Below are 21,647 nucleotides of genomic sequence, written 5' to 3'. Positions count from 1 at the left end.
TTTTTTTTGCACCTCAAAGGCTTACGAATGTCGCGTTTTTGACCATGGAAATGCCCATATGTATGCATGTATTATGAAAAATCGAATTTTCTCTTAAGAGCCATTGTAAATTTAAATTTTGAGCGCAAGTATTCTTTAGCGCATCAATTTGTTCGCTACTAAATATACTCTTGGATCAACAGCACATTTTTTAAAACTCTCATCAGCATAAATATGGAAATTTTCTTTGGGAAACTGTAGAAAATTTCCTACGGTAATTCGCGTACGCCCGGCATCATTGCTCAAGATCTCCTCCGCAATGCACACAAAAAGAGCCCGCATTGTGAGGGAGAATTGTCACAGCATCGCTGATTGACAAGCAATGCACTCCTCCCCGCTGCCACTGGAAGTATGTATGTATGTATGTATGTATGTAGGTCGCAATCGCGTGGGCAGATGGCCGGCCCAACAGAGCGCGCCTTAATGGAAGAAAATTGTATTTCATTACAATGGAAGTTTTTAATAGTTTATGAAACGCACACAAAGGTGAACCGGATGGGAGCTGTGGATTGTCGCGCAGCCGAGAATTGGTTTCGCGTTTCGACAATCGCCCCAACAAGTGCGCCGCCGTGTTCCCTCCCGTTGTGCGTTAACGGATGTAGATGGCCCAAAGGGAAAGCGCGCGGATGTCAGTTCTCATTTCATTCATTTTATTTTAACCAGTTTTCCGTTTTAAATCATAGCCTTTATTAAATCTGCAGGCGCGTTTAAAGCGGATTTGAAGCGCCGAAGTCCCGATTACGCATCGCAATTGAAATTTTCCGCTGCTGGTTGGGTGCATTGGTGGCGACGTCCACGCCATGTATCGGAACTTGTAATTTCGTGCACAATTGTATTTATTTATTTATTTATTTATTTATTTATCATATTCGATTACATTTCATCCCGAAGTACACTTAATAATCAACATTGGCTAACGATTTTCTTTCTCTTTTTTCCTTCCGCTTGCAGCACGTGGTTCAGGCCGGCGTTGCGCCATATCCAGGCGCTCCGGCTGGCTACCCACCGGCCGGGGCACAGGTGGGCACCACCAACCCGGACAGCCTCTCAATGGCAGTGGCGGCCATCAAAACTGAGTCCGTGTCACAAATGAAGCCCGAAGGTGGAACTGCCGCTTCAGCTGCCGCAAATGCAGCCACATCGGCCGCTGCCATACAGATGTACATGCAACAGAAGAAGGTAAGTGTGGGGCAGCTTCGTTAATGTGCATGCGTGAATGTGCCCAACCCTGGTGAGTGTGCTTTGAGAACGAAGTGGGCGAGTTGAGCTACTGTGCGCCTGTGCGCCTGTAAATATACACCACCGAATAACCTTAATTGCACGGACATAAATAGTACATTGCATGACCACTCGAAACTAATATCTGCCACCTTTGATCGCTTTTCACTCACACCACCAAATACATGCTTACGTATATTTCTATAAATAGGCGTGAGTGAGTGAGGTAGAGCGCCTTGATGTATGTTTTTATTTGAATTAGATTTAAAGCTGGGCAAAACAAGTAAGTATTTGTGTATTAGTTGTTTGGATAAAAACCTCCAGCCGGAGAAATCGTTTCTTTGTGAAAGAAATATTTAGAATAAATCAGCAATTCTCGTTCCGCTGTCTGACAACTGGCTCGCTTGTATGTCGCTGGAAAGCAAATTCAAAACTACTTGCCCGGTTTTTGAATATTGATTCCGATTTTGTGTCTGCTTAGAAAAAACTTAATCGAAATGAAGAGCCCCCTCTTTTATAATCCTGATGAATCAACATACATACATACATACATACATTTGTATTTTTATTTACTTACTTTAGCACTTGCTCAAACATTGTACATTCTCCATAATATCTACCACCAAAAAATATTTTTTCACATGTCCATCACAAAAATGTTGTAAAGAAGGTTTGCATGCGGCTAATTCAGCATTTTTTTTTTTTGCTTTTTTATTCAAAGTATAAGTTACAGTTAAAAACTTCTGTACGTATTTATTAGCGACTAATTTAACGAATCCAGGTGTCTGTCTTTATAGCATAAGAAGTATTCGTAAGCATTATTCTAGTACACAGTGCGACAGTCATTTTTTTTACCACACAGAAATCAACGTACGCGCGAAATTAGGGGCCGAATATTGTAAAAAATTATTTTAAAATTTTAGTGCAATGTTGCATAACAATATGGGTGCCAAATAAAAGAGAAAATTCTGTAGAATTCATTAAAGACCTATGAAGCATTACTACATATCGAGCCCCAACCGCCAAAATAACGTAAGCGATTTTTTTTCAAAATTTTCTTTTTGATGCAGAAATGCATCTAGATGCTCTACGAATATTTCTGCATCAAAAAGAAAATTTTGAAAAAAGTGTCGCTTACGTTATTTTGGCGGTTAGGGCTCGATATGTATGTATGTATATGTTAAGGACTAATCCTCGAATTTCGAGGTTTTACTATACGTGGCTTCTGGTTTCGTGCGTATGTATATTGATTGTCTTGTGTGTTTTGAAATTTTTTGGTTTATGTCGCACGGTGTTATATAACTACATATCTATAATGAAAGGCGAATTTCTTATTTGTAATTGTTGACATCATATTCATAGAATCGTAAATTTTTGAAAGTGAAATGCTCATCCCAACGATTTCTACAAGCCAACCAGCAGTGGAAACTTCTTTAAACTATGTAATTTCGAAAGTCGATGGGCTTCAAAGAAATTAAGTGTTAAATAAACCCGTGCATATACATATATGTAAACCCAAGTGGTAACGGGATAATTTGCTTGATGTGAGAATACTGCAGTTGTAAGATCTCAATGAGAGCTGCTATTTTCCATGCAACTTTTCCAATTCGAATTGCCACGAATAGTTTAAAGCTAATATCAGCCAAGTCGCTGTAGCCGTTCTCAAGCGTTACTCTTAATAATGACATTTATGCAATTTGTAGGTACACATATATGCATATCCCTGCAGAAAAAAATTATCAATTGATAAAAAATAGCCTACTTATAGTTTTAGCTGTTATTCGGGATTTCGATAAATGCCTAACTTTTAATTAGCTATGACAAAACTAAATTTAAGTGAGTTGGAAAGTCCTGCAGGAGTCATGCAGACGTTACCGGCAGTTTGTTTTCCTTAAACAAGCTTCTATTTAAATATGCTCATACAAAAATTACTTTGAATGCTCTTTTTTTCTGCACTTCAACGATGTTTTCTCGAATGCAGGACAAATAGTATAAAGATCGAAATTTCATATTATCATTTTGATGTTATATGTCTGATGGAATTCAAATATGGGACCACCTACAAAAGAATACGTAAACAAATAAGCAAACTTGCAAAGTTAAACAAAGTAAATAAATAAAAAATTAAAAGAAATCTTTTTTATTGATATTTTACGTCCAAAAGAAGGTAACTACAAGTTAGCTAACCAGTTCTAAATTTTGGCCATCGCCCTTCAAAAGTAGTTAGTCACGGCCGAGGAAAATAAGTAAAAAAAGGCTAAAACTAGTCGACTGCTGGGTAGTTATAAGTTAGCTATAAACTGGCCCAGTTTCCTGCAGGGATGCTTATAGATCTATGTAAATACATACAAATGTATATATGTATAGGTCCACTTGTTCAAATTCACATACTTATTTCAATATTTTCGCATAACAACAATGCAAGTTCGAATGCCATATTCGTTCGTTGTTTCGTTTATCTCCTAAAGTGACTCGGATCACTCGGTGTCCGATAACCTTCAACAGTTGCAAATTCCAATGTCGCTGCTGATAAGCGGAGACTCCCTTTTTCCACTGCTGTTGGCCATTGTTGAACGGATTAGCTGCTTAGCGGGTAGTTCGGTTAGTGATAAGCAAAGTGCCACGCATGCCACACCCATCGAAACATTTATGTATGTATATTGGTGTAATCGCATATATGAATAAACAATTAAAAAATGCAATAAACATTTTAGCTTTTGTATTTAACTTTGATATAACGAATTGTTGGTGTTGGTGTAGTTCGAAGGCAATTCTAAAAATAATTGATTTTCTTATTCTAATGATGCAAAAAAAAAAACAAAAAAAAACACAAGAAGTAGAAATCAGTTCAATGAAACTTTTAAATCTGACATAAATGCTAAAACTGAATAAACGTTCAACCCAATTCTCCCGCAGACAAATCTGCCAACGGCATCATCACAGTTCAACGGCTGCAACAACACATCCATCGCAGCGGCCACAGCAACAACTACGACGACAGCGGGTATCGTGAATTCGCCTCTGCTAGGCGGCGTTCCTGCGCAACAACACAATGGCGGCCTTGGGATCGCGCTTAGCAATGGGCTGTCGGCCGCCGCCATGAATGGTCTTGAGCACAAACACCAACAGCACCAGCACCAGCACCAGCTGCACCAGCAACAACAGTTGCAAATGCTGCAGCATCACCGATCTCATCCTCACTTCAGCCACCAAATGCACCTGCAGCAGACACAACAGCAACCCCCGCAGTCACAGCCACTGACGCCGGCAACGACTCCGACTCTGACTCCGACGCCAAATTTGACGCTGGCGTCTTCGCAGGCCCAGTCGCAGCCGCAGCCGCAACCGCAGCCGCAACCGCAAAGTATTGTTATAGTGAGTGTTGTTGCTATAATAGCAAAGAATCGCACAAGGCATTGCTGTGCGCGCATCGGCCAAGTGCCTGCCTGCCGCAGATGATGCCTTATGCCACACCTGTCACCTGTCACACATCCACGTACTAGTACGCAAGTTCTCTTTGCATCCACGCTCGTGCTCATGTAAACTATTCGTATTCGTACTTAGCTACTACTACTACTACTACTACATACATACATATATATATGGATATATACTATATATATGTATATATATATATATAAAATCCAGTTGAATTAAAATTGAATTGATTAAAAATTAAATGGAATGGAATGATATGGAATGGAATGGAATGGCATTACTCGTGTTGTGTCCTTTTTACTAGCGCCTAAAATGCTGCTGCGGCTATATATTTTGCCACTGCAACAACAAAAAACTGCATCCCCCGCATAACTTTTTCATTACTCGTATTTGTAACTGTAATTGTATTATAACTGTATAACGCATATATGAAATTGTACCCGCATCAAGCATAGCATACTTTAGGGGTGACTGTCATGCATCTACTTTGGTTTTCGGTTTCAGTTTCAGATTTGGTTTTGGTTTTAGTTCTTGAATTTGGAGCGGGCTTGTGAATTGAGTTGTAATGTTTTCCCGTACAAACGACTTATTTATTGTATACTTATAATATGTATGAATGAAAAATATATAATGAAATTACAATATAATAAATAATAACCAAAGCCTATAGTAGTCACACAAAATTGTAAATTATGATAGACACACACACATACATTTATAAATTATAGGTATGTGTAATGGAGAAATGATGTTGTTGCACTCAACTGTTGAGCCAGATTTATTTGTAGCTTTGCTTTTCCAGTTAATTTCATCATTTCACAGATACGCATTTGTTGCTAAGTTTCCGCTACATATTTTAAAGTTTATTCACGGCGTTGGTGTGTTTGTTCTGGTCAGGACATACATACATACTTATGAACATAGCAAACAATTTGTACAGACACCCAAGTTTTATCATTAATATGTTTGTATAGTATATATGCAATATGTTTTTTAAATTTTTTTTAATAATTGGTGAAGGTTTTTTTTCCATAGCTGCATATGTACGACAGTAGTATGTGTTGCCAATAGCTAAATTTCCTTTTGTTTTGCATGAAAATATATTGTTTGTCAAAAAAAAATTATCAAAAAAATCATAATTTCGTACAGAACTTAAAAAAAAAAAACATAGCCAAATTGAATGTTTCTTTAAACCACTTTTCAACTGATGTAGTCTTAATCGAGCGGACGTCCTTCAGAATTATAAGTGCAATGGCTGCTAAACAGATTTTATAAATGAAGGACAATATCTAGAATTAGGCAAATTCCCGAAAACATTACAGCAGCTGGGAAGTATTTCTGCTTTAACTAAATATATAAACTAGCGCTTAGATGTCTGGCCAAATCGGGTATTACTCGGGTTAGGTAACTACCTGGGTAGGGTATGTGAATGTTTTTCATGCACTGAAGGAAGCACACACTGCGGTAAAAAATAAAAAGAAAGCAATGCCGATAAAGATTTCTGCAATCGTGAAATCGTCGCTATTACCTTGAAGTTGGCTCTACATTATAGTTATTCACCCTAAGAGAGAAAATTCTCATCAAAATAGGTGCGTTTGTTTGAGTTATATAATCGCAAATAAGATTATTTTTACGCTTTCTACACTTGTCGACGGTTCGAGCCCTCGTCAATCTGAAGACAAATTTTGCGTCGTTTACATGCTTTTACAGTCGTTTTCTTAAACAGGTTTTAAAATTTATCTGCCCTTTAAAGACAAATTTTGTTCAATTTCAAAATTTATCAGACTGTTAAAATTTTAAATTACAAATTTTCTGAACAAAATTGTGTCAATTATGTATATTTTAACTGGCTGATAAACTTGCATTTGATGTGCCACCGGGCAGTTTCTTCGAAGCTATTCGTTTAAATGTTTGTTTTAATTGTGGTAAAAATTAAAGTTGCAAATGAAATTTGTATGTATGTACATTAGAGTGCATCACCAAAAAAAATTGCTGTTTTTCCGCCGGGATAACAAAATTTATTATATTTTAAGACGTTCACCAAAATATTTGGGAAAAATATTAAGATTTAAGTGAGCTGGACCGATTTGAAAATTCCTCCAAAAATGGAGTTTTTTTATGAATAAAAATAGTTTCTTAAAGAACTTTTTGAAAAAAGTCCCCTCGGATGACAAACCAGATTAGGCTTAAAAAATCTGCATAAAAAGATTTAAAAATCTTTTCAACGGAATCGTAATAATGAGATTTTTGATGCTGTTATTTTTACTTTTTTCAAAGATTGATTTACGAAAAACTTAAATAACTGGGCCAAAACTATTCTGATTTAGACTTATGGGATCTCGGTAGAAAGGTATTTTCCGACAATTTTTATTTTTGTGCAAAATAAAGTCATTGGTGTCCCAATTTTTTTTTTCAAATATCAACACATCTAAATTTAACTTTGTATGATGTTCGTTCATTCTACCTTTCTCTTTCATCCTTTGAATGAGCTTATTAGCAAAGAAATAAAAAGGGTTAAAAAGGGTGAGAAAATATCTTTCCAATTATACCTCACAAGTCTAAATCGGAAGAGTTTAAGTTCAGTTATTCAAGTTTTTCTAATACCAATCTTTGAAAAAAGTTAAAACCAGCATCAAAATTCTCATTATTACGATTCCGTTCAAAAATTTTATTTTTTATTTTATTTTTATGTAAAGTTTTTAAGCTTAGACCGTTTGGTTATTTGAGGGGATTTTTTCAAAACACATATTTAAGAAAATATTTTTATTCATAAAAAACTCCATTTTTGGAGGTATTTTCAAATAGGTCCAGCTCGCTTAAATCTTATTATTTTTCCGAAATATTTTGGTGGACGTCTTAAAATACAACGGATTTTATAATTCCAATGGAAAAACAGTATCCGATTTTTTTTAATTTTGTATGGGGAGTGATGCAGTCTAATGTAAATATGTATTTACTCAAATTAATCCAGTCACAAATCTTATTCAATTCTTGTCTATTTCAAAGTAATAAAATTATCTGTATAATACCGCTATGTTTGTTTAGTATCTCACACTGAATAAAAAAAATGCACAATCGAGAAGCTTCCAAAATCGACTTTTCAAGGGACAGTATGCTACTTAAAATAGCTTTTACATGCCTTTGTCCGTTTACGAAAAATGCATTTACATGTCTCGTTTGTTCCTACAGCAGAGAGGAAACTATCGACCAATCTGCTACTACGGCATAAGTCTCCTTAAAGCTTCATTCTTCGGCCACTCCAGGTTCCGAGCTTCAACAGGCAATTTACTGTAGCAGGTAGATACATACTGCATATTTGTCCATTGCACTGAAAGAATCTGTTATTGTTATCTTTCATTAACACGTCCACAGCTAGTGGGCGACCGCTAGCGATTCAAATTCAAACAGTACATCTTGGTAACTATCTATGGTGACTTGTCGTATGTCTTTTGCGTTCATTCACTGTTCTAGCGGCGTCCTTTGCCATTTCCATTTCAATTTACTGAGATAAAAGCCACTTCCGCAGCTGTTCGCCATGTTTTCCAAGCTGCTATTCGGAACTCCGCATCTGCTCTTCCCTACATACATTCATTCTATGCATTTTGATTGTTGTTGTTCCCCAACATACATACATATATCCTGCTGCTATTCGCTTAGACTTTTTTATTTGTGTTTTGACTTTGGGAAACAATAGTTTCAACTGGAGCATTTATTGCTGGACTATGAACACAACGGTTTTTTCACTATTCTTTCCTATGTGTTTATTTGGAAAGTGCAACCCTACAAGACATTGCTGAGCACTTTAGGCAAAAATTCTCACACATTTACACTTTTGTTTTTGTAGTACGGCATAAATGAGTAGTTTGACTATTAGTACTGAGGACTTTCTGATGACAACATTGAGGGGAAAGTACTCAATTTTTTCCCATGGCCTGAACGAAAATGAGGACTTTGATAAGCACTTTTGTGATTAGGGGTAATGATAATATGAGTACTCATATGATACTCAGCTGTCTTGTAGGGAACCTATTCCACCACACACACGCACATGAGTATGCATAAATATGTATGCAGATGTGAATATAAATACATCCATATGTAGATGAGGACACATTCCATGGTTGCAATGAAAACGGAAGGGAAAAAAGCGCGGAGCAGCAACTTTGACTATGCTTGGCGAAATCGGAAATGGAATATGCATAGATCTGTTTCTGTTTTGCTACAACTGTACAGTTTAAGCTGAAATTTCAAATCATAAATGTGCAGGCAGTGGGCACTAGGGTGGGGTCAGGCCAGTTGGTTATTGTCGAGTAACAGAAAGGCATATGCAAATATGGATGTCGTATGTAGGTATTTTATTCACCCAACACTTCGGACGTTCGAACATACATACATACATATGTACATATGTTAAAGTAAGTGTCGGTTGAGAATTAAATTAAAAAAAAAAAAAAATAGCATACCGCGCCACGTAAAATGGAGCTTTAAAAACTATGGCCCGTAGTTATAGAAAAGTTAGAGGCAGGTTCGGTGTTCATTCGAACGGCATGGCAAGCCAGCGGAGCCGCTGACTTCAAATTCGCTGCACTATGCCCATGTCGTTGTAAAGCTCATATGAACATCGTTTCATCGTTTGCGGTACTCGCCGTCGCCAACGCGTAAAGGCCCGTAAATCTTACGCTAAATCTTTCTCTCGAATACTCCAAGAGCCGCCTCATCGAATGTTGTCATTGTCGAGAGAGGACTTTACTCCTAACTTGCCTACTCAGCCCAAAGTAGCACTTGTTGGCAAGAGTGATTCTGTGTTGGATTTCGATGCTATCGGCGTTAATACGGGTTCCCAAGTAAACGAAATTCTCTACTTTCTCGAAATTATAACTGTCAACAGTGACGTGGGTGTTTGAAGATAGGAGATACTTCGTCTGGTCTATAGCGCTGTTATAGTCATTTTAAAATACTTTAAAAATAAAATAAACTTCGCAATCGGCATTTGGCGATTTTGGATAATGCAATCGCCACCAAAAAATATAGAAACATACAAGGAGCGACCCTTTTCAAATGGCAAGCAGACCTTTTCTGCAGCAGTCCAATTCACCTCACGCATTCTTTTTAGTCCCTATAAAAAAAAACCGAACTACTAACGCTCATACATTAAATTTTACAAAAGTTCATTATTTACCTACTCTCTGCTGCTCCATTTCTAAAAACATTTTTACGAAAATCAGTTGTCACAGAGTGAAATTGTTCAAATACATACCCATATTTCTTAATACATATTATCTTTTTAGTAATTTTTTATTTTTATTTATTTTTTTTCATTTGATATGCATCATTTCTGTTTTGGGCCAATTTATCAAAAACCTGCCTAAAGCTTAAAGGTCGCTCTAAACTTAGGGATTCGTTTTAGCTAGAAGGGGTTTTAACTTACGACTATAACCACGGCACGGCCACGGCAGGGTGTCGTAAATAGCAAGTAGCGAATCGAAAACGGCTATACTTTAATAATTTGCATTTTTAGGCTCCGCTCGTACACTGTCCATGAACAGCCAATTCATGTATAAAATTTATGCATATTTCTCAAATTAAAATTAAAATAAAAGCTAATTAAAACGGACGAGTTTATCTCTATTTTGGCCAGAATAAACTTTTTTACGATGCAAATTTATCTTATCAGAGTATCCGGCAGCACAACGCAGTATCGGCAAGGGACGCAAAGCCTTGAATGTGCCGACTGACAACAACGCCGACCGACCTCTTGACTGACGGGTGGTTGGGTGCAAAAGTGGCGGCTCAAATTCCCCAGAATGTCAATAAAGTCACAATAATTTCAACATTATTATATGCCATTGGCAAAAACAGAGATGCCGCAAAACAACACCAACAGAACATACATACATACATACATACATATGTACATATGTACATATACGAATATTTGTTAGTGTGAGAGTATTACTGGCAGCAGCCGCAATATCTATGGCAACAAATTATCTGAGTGTTTACAAAGTCCATAATTACAATGAATGAGTATAAACAAACTAATTAGACAGAGAGTATCACGAAGAGCACTGTTTTTGTTTGTTTGTACTCTGGATAAGTTTGTTTGCTCAGTGAGGAGCCTACTGCAAGCAACTCCATTTGAACTGAAATTATCATGCATTTTAGAAAGTTTCCATACATACATACAACGGCATGAATGCATTGATACAACATATACATACATACATACATACATACATATAATGCATATAGATAATAAGCATCGAATCACAAGAATACAAACAAAGCAGCTCACTAGTTAGAAGATGTATGTACCTAAACATTTGCTCCCAACCTGAGAACCTAATAAACTGAATGTTGCGTATACGTCTCGGTGGCCCTTTTCTTGTACTGACTGTATATTACCCACACTGGCGGCTGGGACGCTGCTAATGTTTTTGTCATTCATTTACTTTTGGCGCTTAATTAAGTCAGCAACGGCAAATTACGAGTATTATTCTAACTGTCATAGCTTAAGAAAATCATCGTTTCATATGCATAATTATCCACAGCTTAGGCTTAAATTTTCCGCATTTGACCTACGTTTCGCTGACGTTTGCAAGACCAGCAGGAATCGGCTAATAAGCTTAGTTAAACGAGTTATCAACGGGTACGCATCATGGCGAATATTAAACTAGTGCAGATTTGATATTAAACAACTAAGGAAAGTGCTGTTATGCAGCTATGGCGAAGGCTTTATACCAAAATTTCAGTCAGATATCTCGAAAAGTGAGGACTAGACTGCGTTCTATCAGACAGAGGGACATGGCTAAATCGACTCAGCGCGACGTTGTGATCATTTCAGTATACTTTTTCGCAGTTCATAGATCTATATATTTTCTTCTTCTGGTACTTACAAAAACCTGATCAGTTATAAAAATATTTCATGCACTCAGCTAGTGTCGCAGTACTCAGGATAAATGAATAATGAATATTTGTTAGTATCGTGTTGTCTCGCTTGCCCCAGGATATAGGGAATGCACCAGCAATAAATAGTTCAGTTCGTACAGCAGCTCCAAACATCTCAACAATCGAATACTTATTTAGTTAGTACAACTTTTCGCTGATTGTAAATATGCTTATATAATTGGGGTATTCACAACGGTGTCGTAAGTAACTTGAAACGCCTAAAAATATATTAACTGGGTACCTGGGCAAAGTACCTTCAAAGTCATATTACGAATTTTCTCAGAGTTAAAATATAATTGGTTGTGGTTTCAAGTTCTCTAAACTTTTATTTAAGCTTTTAAAATTTACGACATACAACAATACGACACTTACCGACACCATTGTGATTCCCTCAAATAACTTACATGTTTCATATGTAGCTGTTATCTTGTCGCAATTTAATTTAGTCTTTCGAAATAAAATGCAATGATTAATGATGAGACGGCAGGCAGGCAGACGAGCTTAAAAATGGGTAAGCGTGCTCACCTTTGCAAGGCCATTAAAAGTTTTGCCTTTCGGTTATTCTGTACATAAAATTTACACAGTTGAAGAAAACCATAATTTCCACTCCAGAAACAACGACGAGCAAAAAATTACAATCGATAAGAAACTTTTTTAGGTAAGCGACATGGAAGCATGTCGAAATTTTCCGCACCATAAATCCACGGCAACGATAGCAGCAACAACAAACAACAGCTGCTGTGTACGCGTACGCGTGTGCGCAACTAATTGGCAACAGCAATGTAGATAAATTTTGAAACCCAGTTGCTACGTTGCTACTTAGTGCGTTCGCCTTTATTGTAGCTTATATAACGGTGGTGTATCCATGCAAATCCCTACGTTCGCTCGTGCGTGCTTATGTGCTCTGCTTTCTGTAGTCATTGCTTTGCAGCTTTGTGCTTTCCACAATCCACAGATATTCATAAACAAAAACTAAACAAAGTGTGGAAATTAGCATTTATGCTTGTTAAAGTGGTAATCTAAGCGGAAATTTATATTTGAAATGCCGTAACTGAGATACCTGAGCAACTAATTGGTTTCGTAAAAACAGCAATGTTCCAACAAAAACAAAAATCATAAAAACTAATTTGCCCAAAATGGGTTCAAAAAGGTTGCCATCGAACGACCTGTCTGATCTTCTTAACCGGTCACTGCTGTGTGGATTCAAGGATCCTCCTATAGAAGTCGACGCCGTCTTTTACTTCACTTTACTCTTACACATTTATGTACGAATACGTTCGATTTCTTCGGGTATTTTTTTGCAGACCCTCGTAACTTTTTTATCATTTAGAACGTGAAAAATGGAACTGCGATTCAAATCGTTTATCATATATGGAGCTAATTCTATTAGAACGTCATACTCTCTGGAACGGCACCTAAGCCGTAAGTACATATGTATGTGTGTGTGTGTGTGTATATGTATTTCATACAAATTAGTGAATGTGATTGCTTGTAGCCCAAGCAAATAATCGCAATTACAATCGAGCTAATCGAGAAATTAGAATGCGAGCACTGGCGACGAATCGTCCTCGTCCTCGTCCTCGTCCTGCGGGACTTTGAATTGAAGCAGGCGCAGCCAATTTTCAATTTAACGCTTACATGTATTCGTGCTCATGCATTTACATAGGTGCATCCCTTTCGCGGCAATTAGACATTAATGGATTTGCTTGCTGCTGGGAATCAATTAGCTTTGTAATTATTTGAATGCCACTGGGGGCGGGCTTATTCTATTACCCCACTCATTTTAAAGGATTTGAAATATTAAGTGCCGTAAGCATAAGCAAATCCGTAATGGACGATTCTTATTAACTACTTACTTGTGCTCTGTAGTTTTGGCCTTCTCGAAAAATAAAAAATAAAACATAAATCGATGTATTTGGCTAACAATAAGCAGTGAGTTTTTGACAGTTGCTTAAAGAAGAACCTTTCAGTGTGGCATAAAGTCTATTGGACTCGTCAGTTAGAGTTGGAAGTCTACATATATACATATGTATGTATACATACTCAATAAAAACGGCTTTAAAGTTTACAGTTTACATACGCTCCCATAGTAAACATTAAGTCATTAAGGGGATTCGCAAGACGTTGTAAGCGTAAGTCTTAGGGTGCGGTCATGCAGAAAGCCGAACGACGCCGAGCGTAGCAAAGCTGGACAAAGCGAAGCTGCTGGTGTTCACACTAAACGAAAGGAAGCTGCGTTTTTCTCATAGACTCGGTGGCAAAGACACCTCAGAACTTTCCGTCAATGAAAAGCGGCAAAAATTCCTCAGGTTTATTCAAAAAATTCGTTTTAAAATTCGTTTCTATTTGAATATTTCGATATATTGTGTGCAGCAGCATCAAGAAGCTGGAAAATCAATTAGAAAATTCAAAATCAAAAACTGCTTTACATTCATCGCCAAAACGCAAGTCGCTACGCAAGTTGAAAGCTTCACTCAGCTTGGAACGGCTTCGATCGGCTCGGCTCCGCTTTCTGTGTGAACGTACTCTTAAAAGTATAAACAGAACCAAATCGCTGTGCGAATTTCGTCGGTCGGAACGATGCCGCCGGGTGATATTCGCTGCGACATTTCGCCCAGTAAAACAGAACAAAAAGGAAAATCACATCAATAGAATGACAAACAAAAAATATCAAAATAACAAGTAATTTTTAGCAAAAACAAGTAATTTTTAGCAAAAACAAGTAATTTTTAGCAAAAAAAAACCGACTTCAACTCCCATATTAAAAAAAAATATATATATATATATCTCATGATCCACTGATTGGATCTCAACTAGATTAGTATGGGACCACCTCTGAGGCACTACCTTTCCGATGCAAAAAGAATTATCGAAATCGGTTGACGTGGTCCAAAGTTATGCGGTCACATACATAAAAAAAAAAAAAAAAAAAACCGACGAACTGATAACCTCCTCCTTTTTTGGAAGTCGGTTAAAAAAGCGAAAAGAAGAATAACCAAATTTTGCCGTTCTGATTCTTGCTGATAATCTGCATAAAATGGGGAAACAAAGCTTCTTTCCCACTGAGAGCTGATTTTGTGAGCGGCGGCAGCGGTAAAATTAAAAATAAATCTATTCTTGTCGAATTTCGTCAGACGAACTTCGTCGCCACTTTGGCTGTGGGCAATGCCATATACTGCAGGGTGTTTTAATTTTGGCAGCGAACTTTCTTCCAACGAATTTCTCTGAGCGCGTTACGCCCAATCGCAGCGTGTGGCCCTATAGGCGGCGTCTTTTTTCTCTGCGGCTTCTTGACATTCCTTATCTATCGTACCAGTTGTTCTTTCGGGCTCGCTGAAATCCAACTACTTCTTCGGCGGCGGTACTTAATGATCGGGAAATGTGGTTCCTCTGCTCGCGTATGTCGGATTGTTGAAGAGTGCTCTCAGAGAGCAGGTGTGTGAGTCGAGTGGCGAATAAATTGGCCGTCTGTTGTGATAGCTTAATATTTGATAATTATAAATAATTTCAATTTTTTTTTTTTTTTGGGTAAAAAATCGAAAGAGAGGTGTATTACTGAAAAAACAATAATTACAAATGGACAGAAACCAAATTGTATTTATTTAGAAATATTCTTTGTCTTAGTGACAGGCAATCGAATTTGAAAAAAAAACTAGGTTGTGCTGATTAATAATTATAATAATAGATTGGCTCTTATTCTGCTGACTAGGAACAGAAATTAGCTGTCAATTAGTATTTTTTTTTTGTTAATTCATATACTGTGATTGTTTAACCCACAGATTTTTAAACTTTTAGCTTTTGTAGGAAAATTAAAAAAAAACAAGTAATTTTTAGCAAAAAGAACTGACTTATATTCTCATATAAAATATATATATATATATATATATATATATGTATATCTCATAATCCAATGATCGGATCTAAACCGGATTAGTATGGGACCACCTCTGAGACACTACCTTTCCGATGCAAAAAGAATTATCGAAATCGGTTGACGTGGTTCAAAGTTATACGGGAACATACGAACTGATATCTAACCTCCTCCTTTTTTGGAAGTCGGTTAAAAAAACATTTTTTGTCCTGTCCCGTATTTGGCTGGCATAATTATAACCGTTATTTTAAGTTTTTTTTTTATCGTAAAAGATTTTAATCGGTCGACCGATGTTTCCATATTAGAACGATTAAAAACTATAAAAACAAAAATAAAAATCCAAAATAACGATTGTTTTTTTATCGAAGAAACTATAAAATCGTAAAATAACGATTTAATTTGACCAAAAAGTTTCAAACTACCCTTGATCGGAAAAATAAAAATCAGAAAATAACGATTTTGCAATGAACCAAATATAAAAATCTTGATATTTAATGGTTATTTTCGCTCCCAGATGAAAAAGTTTACCTGTTTGTTTTTTAATTTAATTTAATGATATCGAGAATTCATTCAAAATTCAAATTTCGTGAGAAAAAACGGAGTCTAGCTTTGATCAAATTCATATAGGTATGTATGTTTGTAGTTGGTATACTTAGAAAGAAATCCGAAAACCACATTTCGTTCCCTCTTTTTATTAACTATACAAACTGGAAATTTTGTGAAAACTTTCCCATAAACGTTTAATAAATTGCAACCGAGCACCAAGGTTTTATTAATTTCTTCACCATTGCTGTCACAAAATTCAATCGCCCTTTTTTAACCGACTTCCAACAAAGGACCACGTCAACCGATTTCGATAATTTTGCATCGGAAAGGTAGTGTCTCAGAGGTGGTCCCATACTAATCCGGTTAAGATCCGATCAGCGGATCAGGAGATATATATATATATATATTTTTTTATATGAGAGTTGAAGTCGGTTTTTTTTTTGCTAAAAATTACTTGTATTGATTTCTGCTTCTTAATCACTGGCAATAGTCGTACGATGTGGCGTCAATTTTTGTGACGTACTAAATTTTTTTTTTTTTTTTTACGCGATCAGAAGTTAGTTTAGTACTAATTGTGAGCATTCCTGACGATTCCTATTCCTCTTGATTGTGTCGATTGGAGAGCGATGCTGAAAATTGTGTTCATGTGTAGGTATAGATTTCTTTCCAACTACTTGTGATTGAATTGAGGCGAACACGTTTTTACCATTGTTAGCTGAAATTTTCAGTATTTTTATTTGTCTTTTGAATTTGCGTTTGTTGTTTTATGAACAAACGTGTCTATAGAAAGACGACTTACTATATCTAAAGTGTCTCAATAACACACAATCCCCGGAGAGGACGTTGTTTTTTTTTTTTTTTTGTCCTGTTTTACGCAAAATATTGTTGCTTTCAATCGAACTCAATTGCCTTTTCCGCAAAGAGTGCAGCCACAGCATGTTTGTCGATTGGCTTATTTGCCGGTGCTCTTGGCGCCTAATCCACTCGCCCAATGTAACTAACGATAGGTGTGGCTATTTTCTCGTCAGCAGTAAAACGAACTCAGTGTACTAAAAACAACACAATAAATTACGTAGGGGATGACTTTTTTTTCTGTGACCACTCTTCAGAGTACGGATGCATATGTAGATGTATGCATGTAGTTACATATATGTGTGTACGTATGCCTACGATTGAATGTTTTTGCGTTCTCACCTTAACACTGCCACAGCAATCGCACCGCTGTAAGCTGAGGTCAAGGACGCCGCTCGATACTCGAAGGGTAAATTCGCCAACCATATGCAGACCCGTTTTGTGTTAGAATTTCGCATAAGTATGTGCATGCATGTGTGAGAATCATTTTTTGTTTTTGAGAAAAAGGCTGAAATTTGAGGTATTAATTTGAAGTTTGTACACCTCAATGGTACTATATCTTTTTAACAAAAATAATACGAGAATAAAGCTTAATAATTTATTGAAAATGTTTATTAAGTAGTTACCATGCAGTGCCAAAAAATTCAGATTTGTTTCTTTACATGAAAAAAATTTTGAGATTCGACGACATGGGCCCGAGCAGTAAACTCCTTCGACTAAAATATAATGATAATAGATTGACTCTTACACAATATGTTAGTGTTTGGCCGAGCTGCTCCTTCGATTTGTGGCGTGCGCCTTGAGGTTGTCACACAAAGGGGAGGGACCTACACTTTTACGCCGACTTCGAACGGCGATTGTATTCTTATGAAAAGCTGTTTTTCATACCCGAAATACTCCCGAAGTTTTGCCATTTTCTGCCCAGGAGCGACCGCTATGAGAAGAAAGTTTTTCTTTATTTTTTTTTCTTGATGTTGGGTTGAACCCAGGCACTGCTAACCACTACACCACAGCGGCCGCCACACATGTGTAAGTGTATTGAAATTTTGTAGAACCTTCAACACGAACCTACAGAGAGTGTACAGATTTTAGGTGAGAAATGTAAAATGGATGCTATACGAATAGCTTGATTAAAGCCTAGGACTCGAAGGTCCACCTCCACCTACTGTCCATATTTTTAGTACACATTCACTATAGTCGTATATCAGGAAAATGTATACCGAGCACGAAGAATGTTTCGTCTTCGGGAAGAAAAGCTCAACCAGCGGGAATAGATATGTAGCTTAATGCATCGCGGGAGAGGGCGACCGGGCGACCTGAAGCACGCGCTTCTGATTTGTTCGAGTGCCTGAGATGAATACTAAAAGTAGTTGTCCTTAAAGCAGTTGAAGCGTCCAAACTACCAAACTAAGTTGCAACTAACAAAGCGAAAATATCAAATGAGAAGACACTCCAAAGGCAGCAGGATTCAGAGGGCAAAATTTGAAAAGTAAATAAACTTTTCCTAAGCAGCTGCCAGAGTGCCAACAACAAAACCAACTGCAACTTTATAATTTTGCTCAGGTCAAAAAGTGCACAACAGAGAATGCAACAAAATGGTCACAAACACATCTGCAACACCAGCAGCAACAACAACAGCTTGTACTTTTGTCATTTTTTGCACCATAGTTAGTTGATGATGTTCTTTTTGCTCCCGAGTGGAGTTGAATGCATTTTTATTGCTCGTTGACGTGCAGCAACAAGCACCCCCGGACACGCCTCTCCAAATGTGGCTGACTGCTGACGATTGTGGCTGTTGCTGCGACAGTTGTCCACAATTTGTTGTTCGCTTTATCTGCGCTGGAGACAATTATGTAGCTGCTTATTTTAGATGTGCGCATTAAAAGCAAGCAAGCGAACAAACAGAGAGACAAACCGAGGCAACGAATGAATAGGAGTAGCAAAATTTTGCAAAAGCTTGGAGAGGGAGGGAATAGATGCTGACATGCTGACTAGACATATCAGCGCAAACTGGCGCGGAGGACACATGCGGCTGGGTATGGCAAAACGGAAGTCAATGTGGCGTGACTGGATTCAACACTGCTGGGATCCTGCGCTATGGAAGGGAGAGAGAGGACGCTTAGCAAAACAAATGGTGGATACCCGTATATGACGTCGACTGAACAGGGCTCTTTTAAATATTGAAAGCACCTCGAGTTTTTTTTTTTTTTAATTATTGCATTTGAAATGAAGAATCAAGCGCACGCATTTGTGTGCTTAAGTTACTTACGTAAGGATGAGAAGTAAGAGTTTTAAGATTCAAAAAAAAAAAAGTAAACGTCACTCACAGTGTACACTTCAAGCTCCAAATTGTAAGAGAATTCAATGGAGCCCCAGAGCACGGATGTCTATGTTTCCGTAATAAACCATTCCATTTATTCCTCATTATACTTTCCCCCCTTTTTCAGCATTCATTGGTCCTTTTTTAATATATATATTGCGCAGCATATTCATTGGCATTGCTTATTTGCCAAAAATAATAATTAGGCAAATTAAACAAGGAATTTGACCTCAGTGGAGTTGAACAAGGGAGGTTCATTCACATCTCGAAGACGTGGGAAGCCCAAAGCCTCAGCCACAATGCAAAGAGGTTTTTCTACTCCGCTGCTGCTGTGGGTATTAAAAGTTAATACTTTTGACACTTATGTACGTACATACATTTTACTGCCCCAGCTGAGGACGCTATCTTCGTGAATTCCAGCTCATCATTATAAAAACTTGCGACCTTAGATCTATGTGACTACATATGTATATACTTTTTAAAGTGGGAAAAGAAAAAACTTAAAGCCATAAACACAAATTGTAAAACGATGGTGTAAGTACTGCCTCGGATTTTAAGAGGCGGAGTGTGCTGGATCACCCGCAAGCGCTGGGATAAATAACTGCCACGCATGCAAATTCGAAAACGAGGAGCCCGCAGGCAACAAAACGAGGCATTGGAAACTAAAAATAAAAGGAACAACACAAATATGCCACAGATGGGGAGGAGTGTGGGGAACTCAGACGAAAATAAATTACTGTAGCAGCCTGTCAGTCTGCCTGCCTGCTTGCCTGCCTGCCTGCCTGCCCGCCTGCCCGCCTGCCTGCCTGCCTGCTTGCTTGCTTGATGGCAACGGAATAATGTTGTTTTTGTCTTTTATTATATTTCTGCTGAGTGTTGCTGCCGCCTGTTCCCATGTGGCACACATGTACAGCGAGCGACAATAACAATAATTCCATTTCTTCCATTGCAATGCAAAAAGTGCTCTTTTCGTTTCGTATTTGCTTGCCGACGTCGGCGAGCTGCTTATTCTGAGCCGTCTGTCTGCTGCCTGCTCGTCCCGGTTGCCATGTCAACCATTGTTTGTTTTCCATTTGTCGCTTTTGGCTTTTTCCTAACGAATCTGCCTCCGTGCTGCCTTGTCAGGATGCCTTGTTGTTTGTGTTCATCATCGCTTTAATGGATTTTCTAACTTGTCAACCTCAAAATGGCAACGAGAAATTGAATGTGCAAGAAACACAGTAGCAACAACAACACCAACAACAACACCAACGCACAAGCGAAACAAGTGCTCGAGCTGAAATGATAAATTCGACAAGTGTTAAACAACATTAACATCAGCGGGGGATGGGGGGCGGAGGGGGGGCTTGGTTGCGGCATCGAAGTGAAACGCTGCCAAAGGGCGGCAATGGGAAGGGTGTAGCAAGCAATGCCGAGTACATCTCCATATGTACGTGCCCTGGGGCGAACTGTCGGCGCTTCTAAGGCGAAGTTTGATGATGTTTATTATTTTGCCACTTCGCACACGAATTCCATTACCAGACGACGAGCATGGCGGATGTGAAGGTTGTAATGACATTTTGGCAAGATTATTGCAAATGGCGAGTGGCTGTAATTTGTCGTTGTTGTTCACATGATTTGTGTAGGTATTTTAGCTTTGCGAAACTTATTGAGATATTCATTTCCTTGTACTGACGAAAATTCATAAATAACTACTTAATTCATTGCTGCATCGGTGCTTAGGTGTGTGAGGACCCGCCGCCGAGTTGTCAGTAAAAACATTCTAATATATCCCCTTACCAACAATCGTATGTTTTTTCACATTATTTAATCACTTGAAGCTCTAGAAAGTCATCGATAAGGTTGAGTTTTGACACTCTAGGGTTATCTAAGGATCCTTCCGATGGCTCGCGAATATTCGCTGCACTCAGTACCATAAAACGGCACTGATTTTACTGCTGAAATTTTTTGCTTTGAATGCTTGGCGGGATTTGGTGGTTTGTTTGAATTGTCGGTTTCTTTATTATAAGCCACTTCATCCTCCAGGACGGACAGCATTTTCTAGCTAAATTTTACTTTAAAACAAAGTCATTTATATTTATTTAAGGTAAATGCGAGCACCAACTTTTTCAAATATTAGATTCTATCTGTGTCCGTCCCTTCACATTTAACGTTTGATTTCTGCACTCGCGCCGATATTTTCGACAGTTGAAAAGGGATTAAATAAGGCTGAGCTCGCTTCCGAGTATCAGTTGGCCCGGTCGCGCCGCCACGTTCTTTATTCATTGGTGCCACTTACAGCAATGACGCACTCATTCGCACCTAACTACTTAGCTTTGTATGTAGCTTTGAAATTACCCAAAAATATAAGTATGTATATATGTACGTACGTATCTTTTTTATTCTAAAAGCAACTATGCTTGTATCACTAAGTTA

General features: G+C 37.8%; 1 protein-coding gene across 9 annotated transcripts in view; it reads left to right on the top strand.

The window, feature by feature from the left end:
• The window catches only part of LOC118748172 (polyhomeotic-proximal chromatin protein), a 428,336-nt gene that overhangs the window by 316,035 nt on the left and 90,654 nt on the right, over positions 1-21,647 (top strand). For all 9 annotated transcript variants that reach the window (XR_004994030.1, XM_036482526.1, XM_036482524.1 and 6 more), the window contains exons 2-3: positions 991-1,218; positions 4,174-4,632. Coding sequence is in view for 8 of the 9 variants with exons in the window: in XM_036482526.1 (XP_036338419.1) it covers positions 991-1,218; positions 4,174-4,632 (687 nt within the window). In the remaining variant the exon portion in view is untranslated. The remainder of the gene's footprint in view (positions 1-990; positions 1,219-4,173; positions 4,633-21,647) is intronic.

This window comes from Rhagoletis pomonella, unplaced genomic scaffold, assembly GCF_013731165.1.
Source record: "Rhagoletis pomonella isolate Grant_MI unplaced genomic scaffold, Rhpom_1.0 Rhpom_scaffold_00012, whole genome shotgun sequence".
NCBI classification, from domain to species: Eukaryota; Metazoa; Arthropoda; class Insecta; order Diptera; family Tephritidae; genus Rhagoletis; species Rhagoletis pomonella.
The sequence above is the reverse complement of the archived record's forward strand: the minus strand, read 5'-3'. Positions and strand labels throughout refer to the sequence as shown.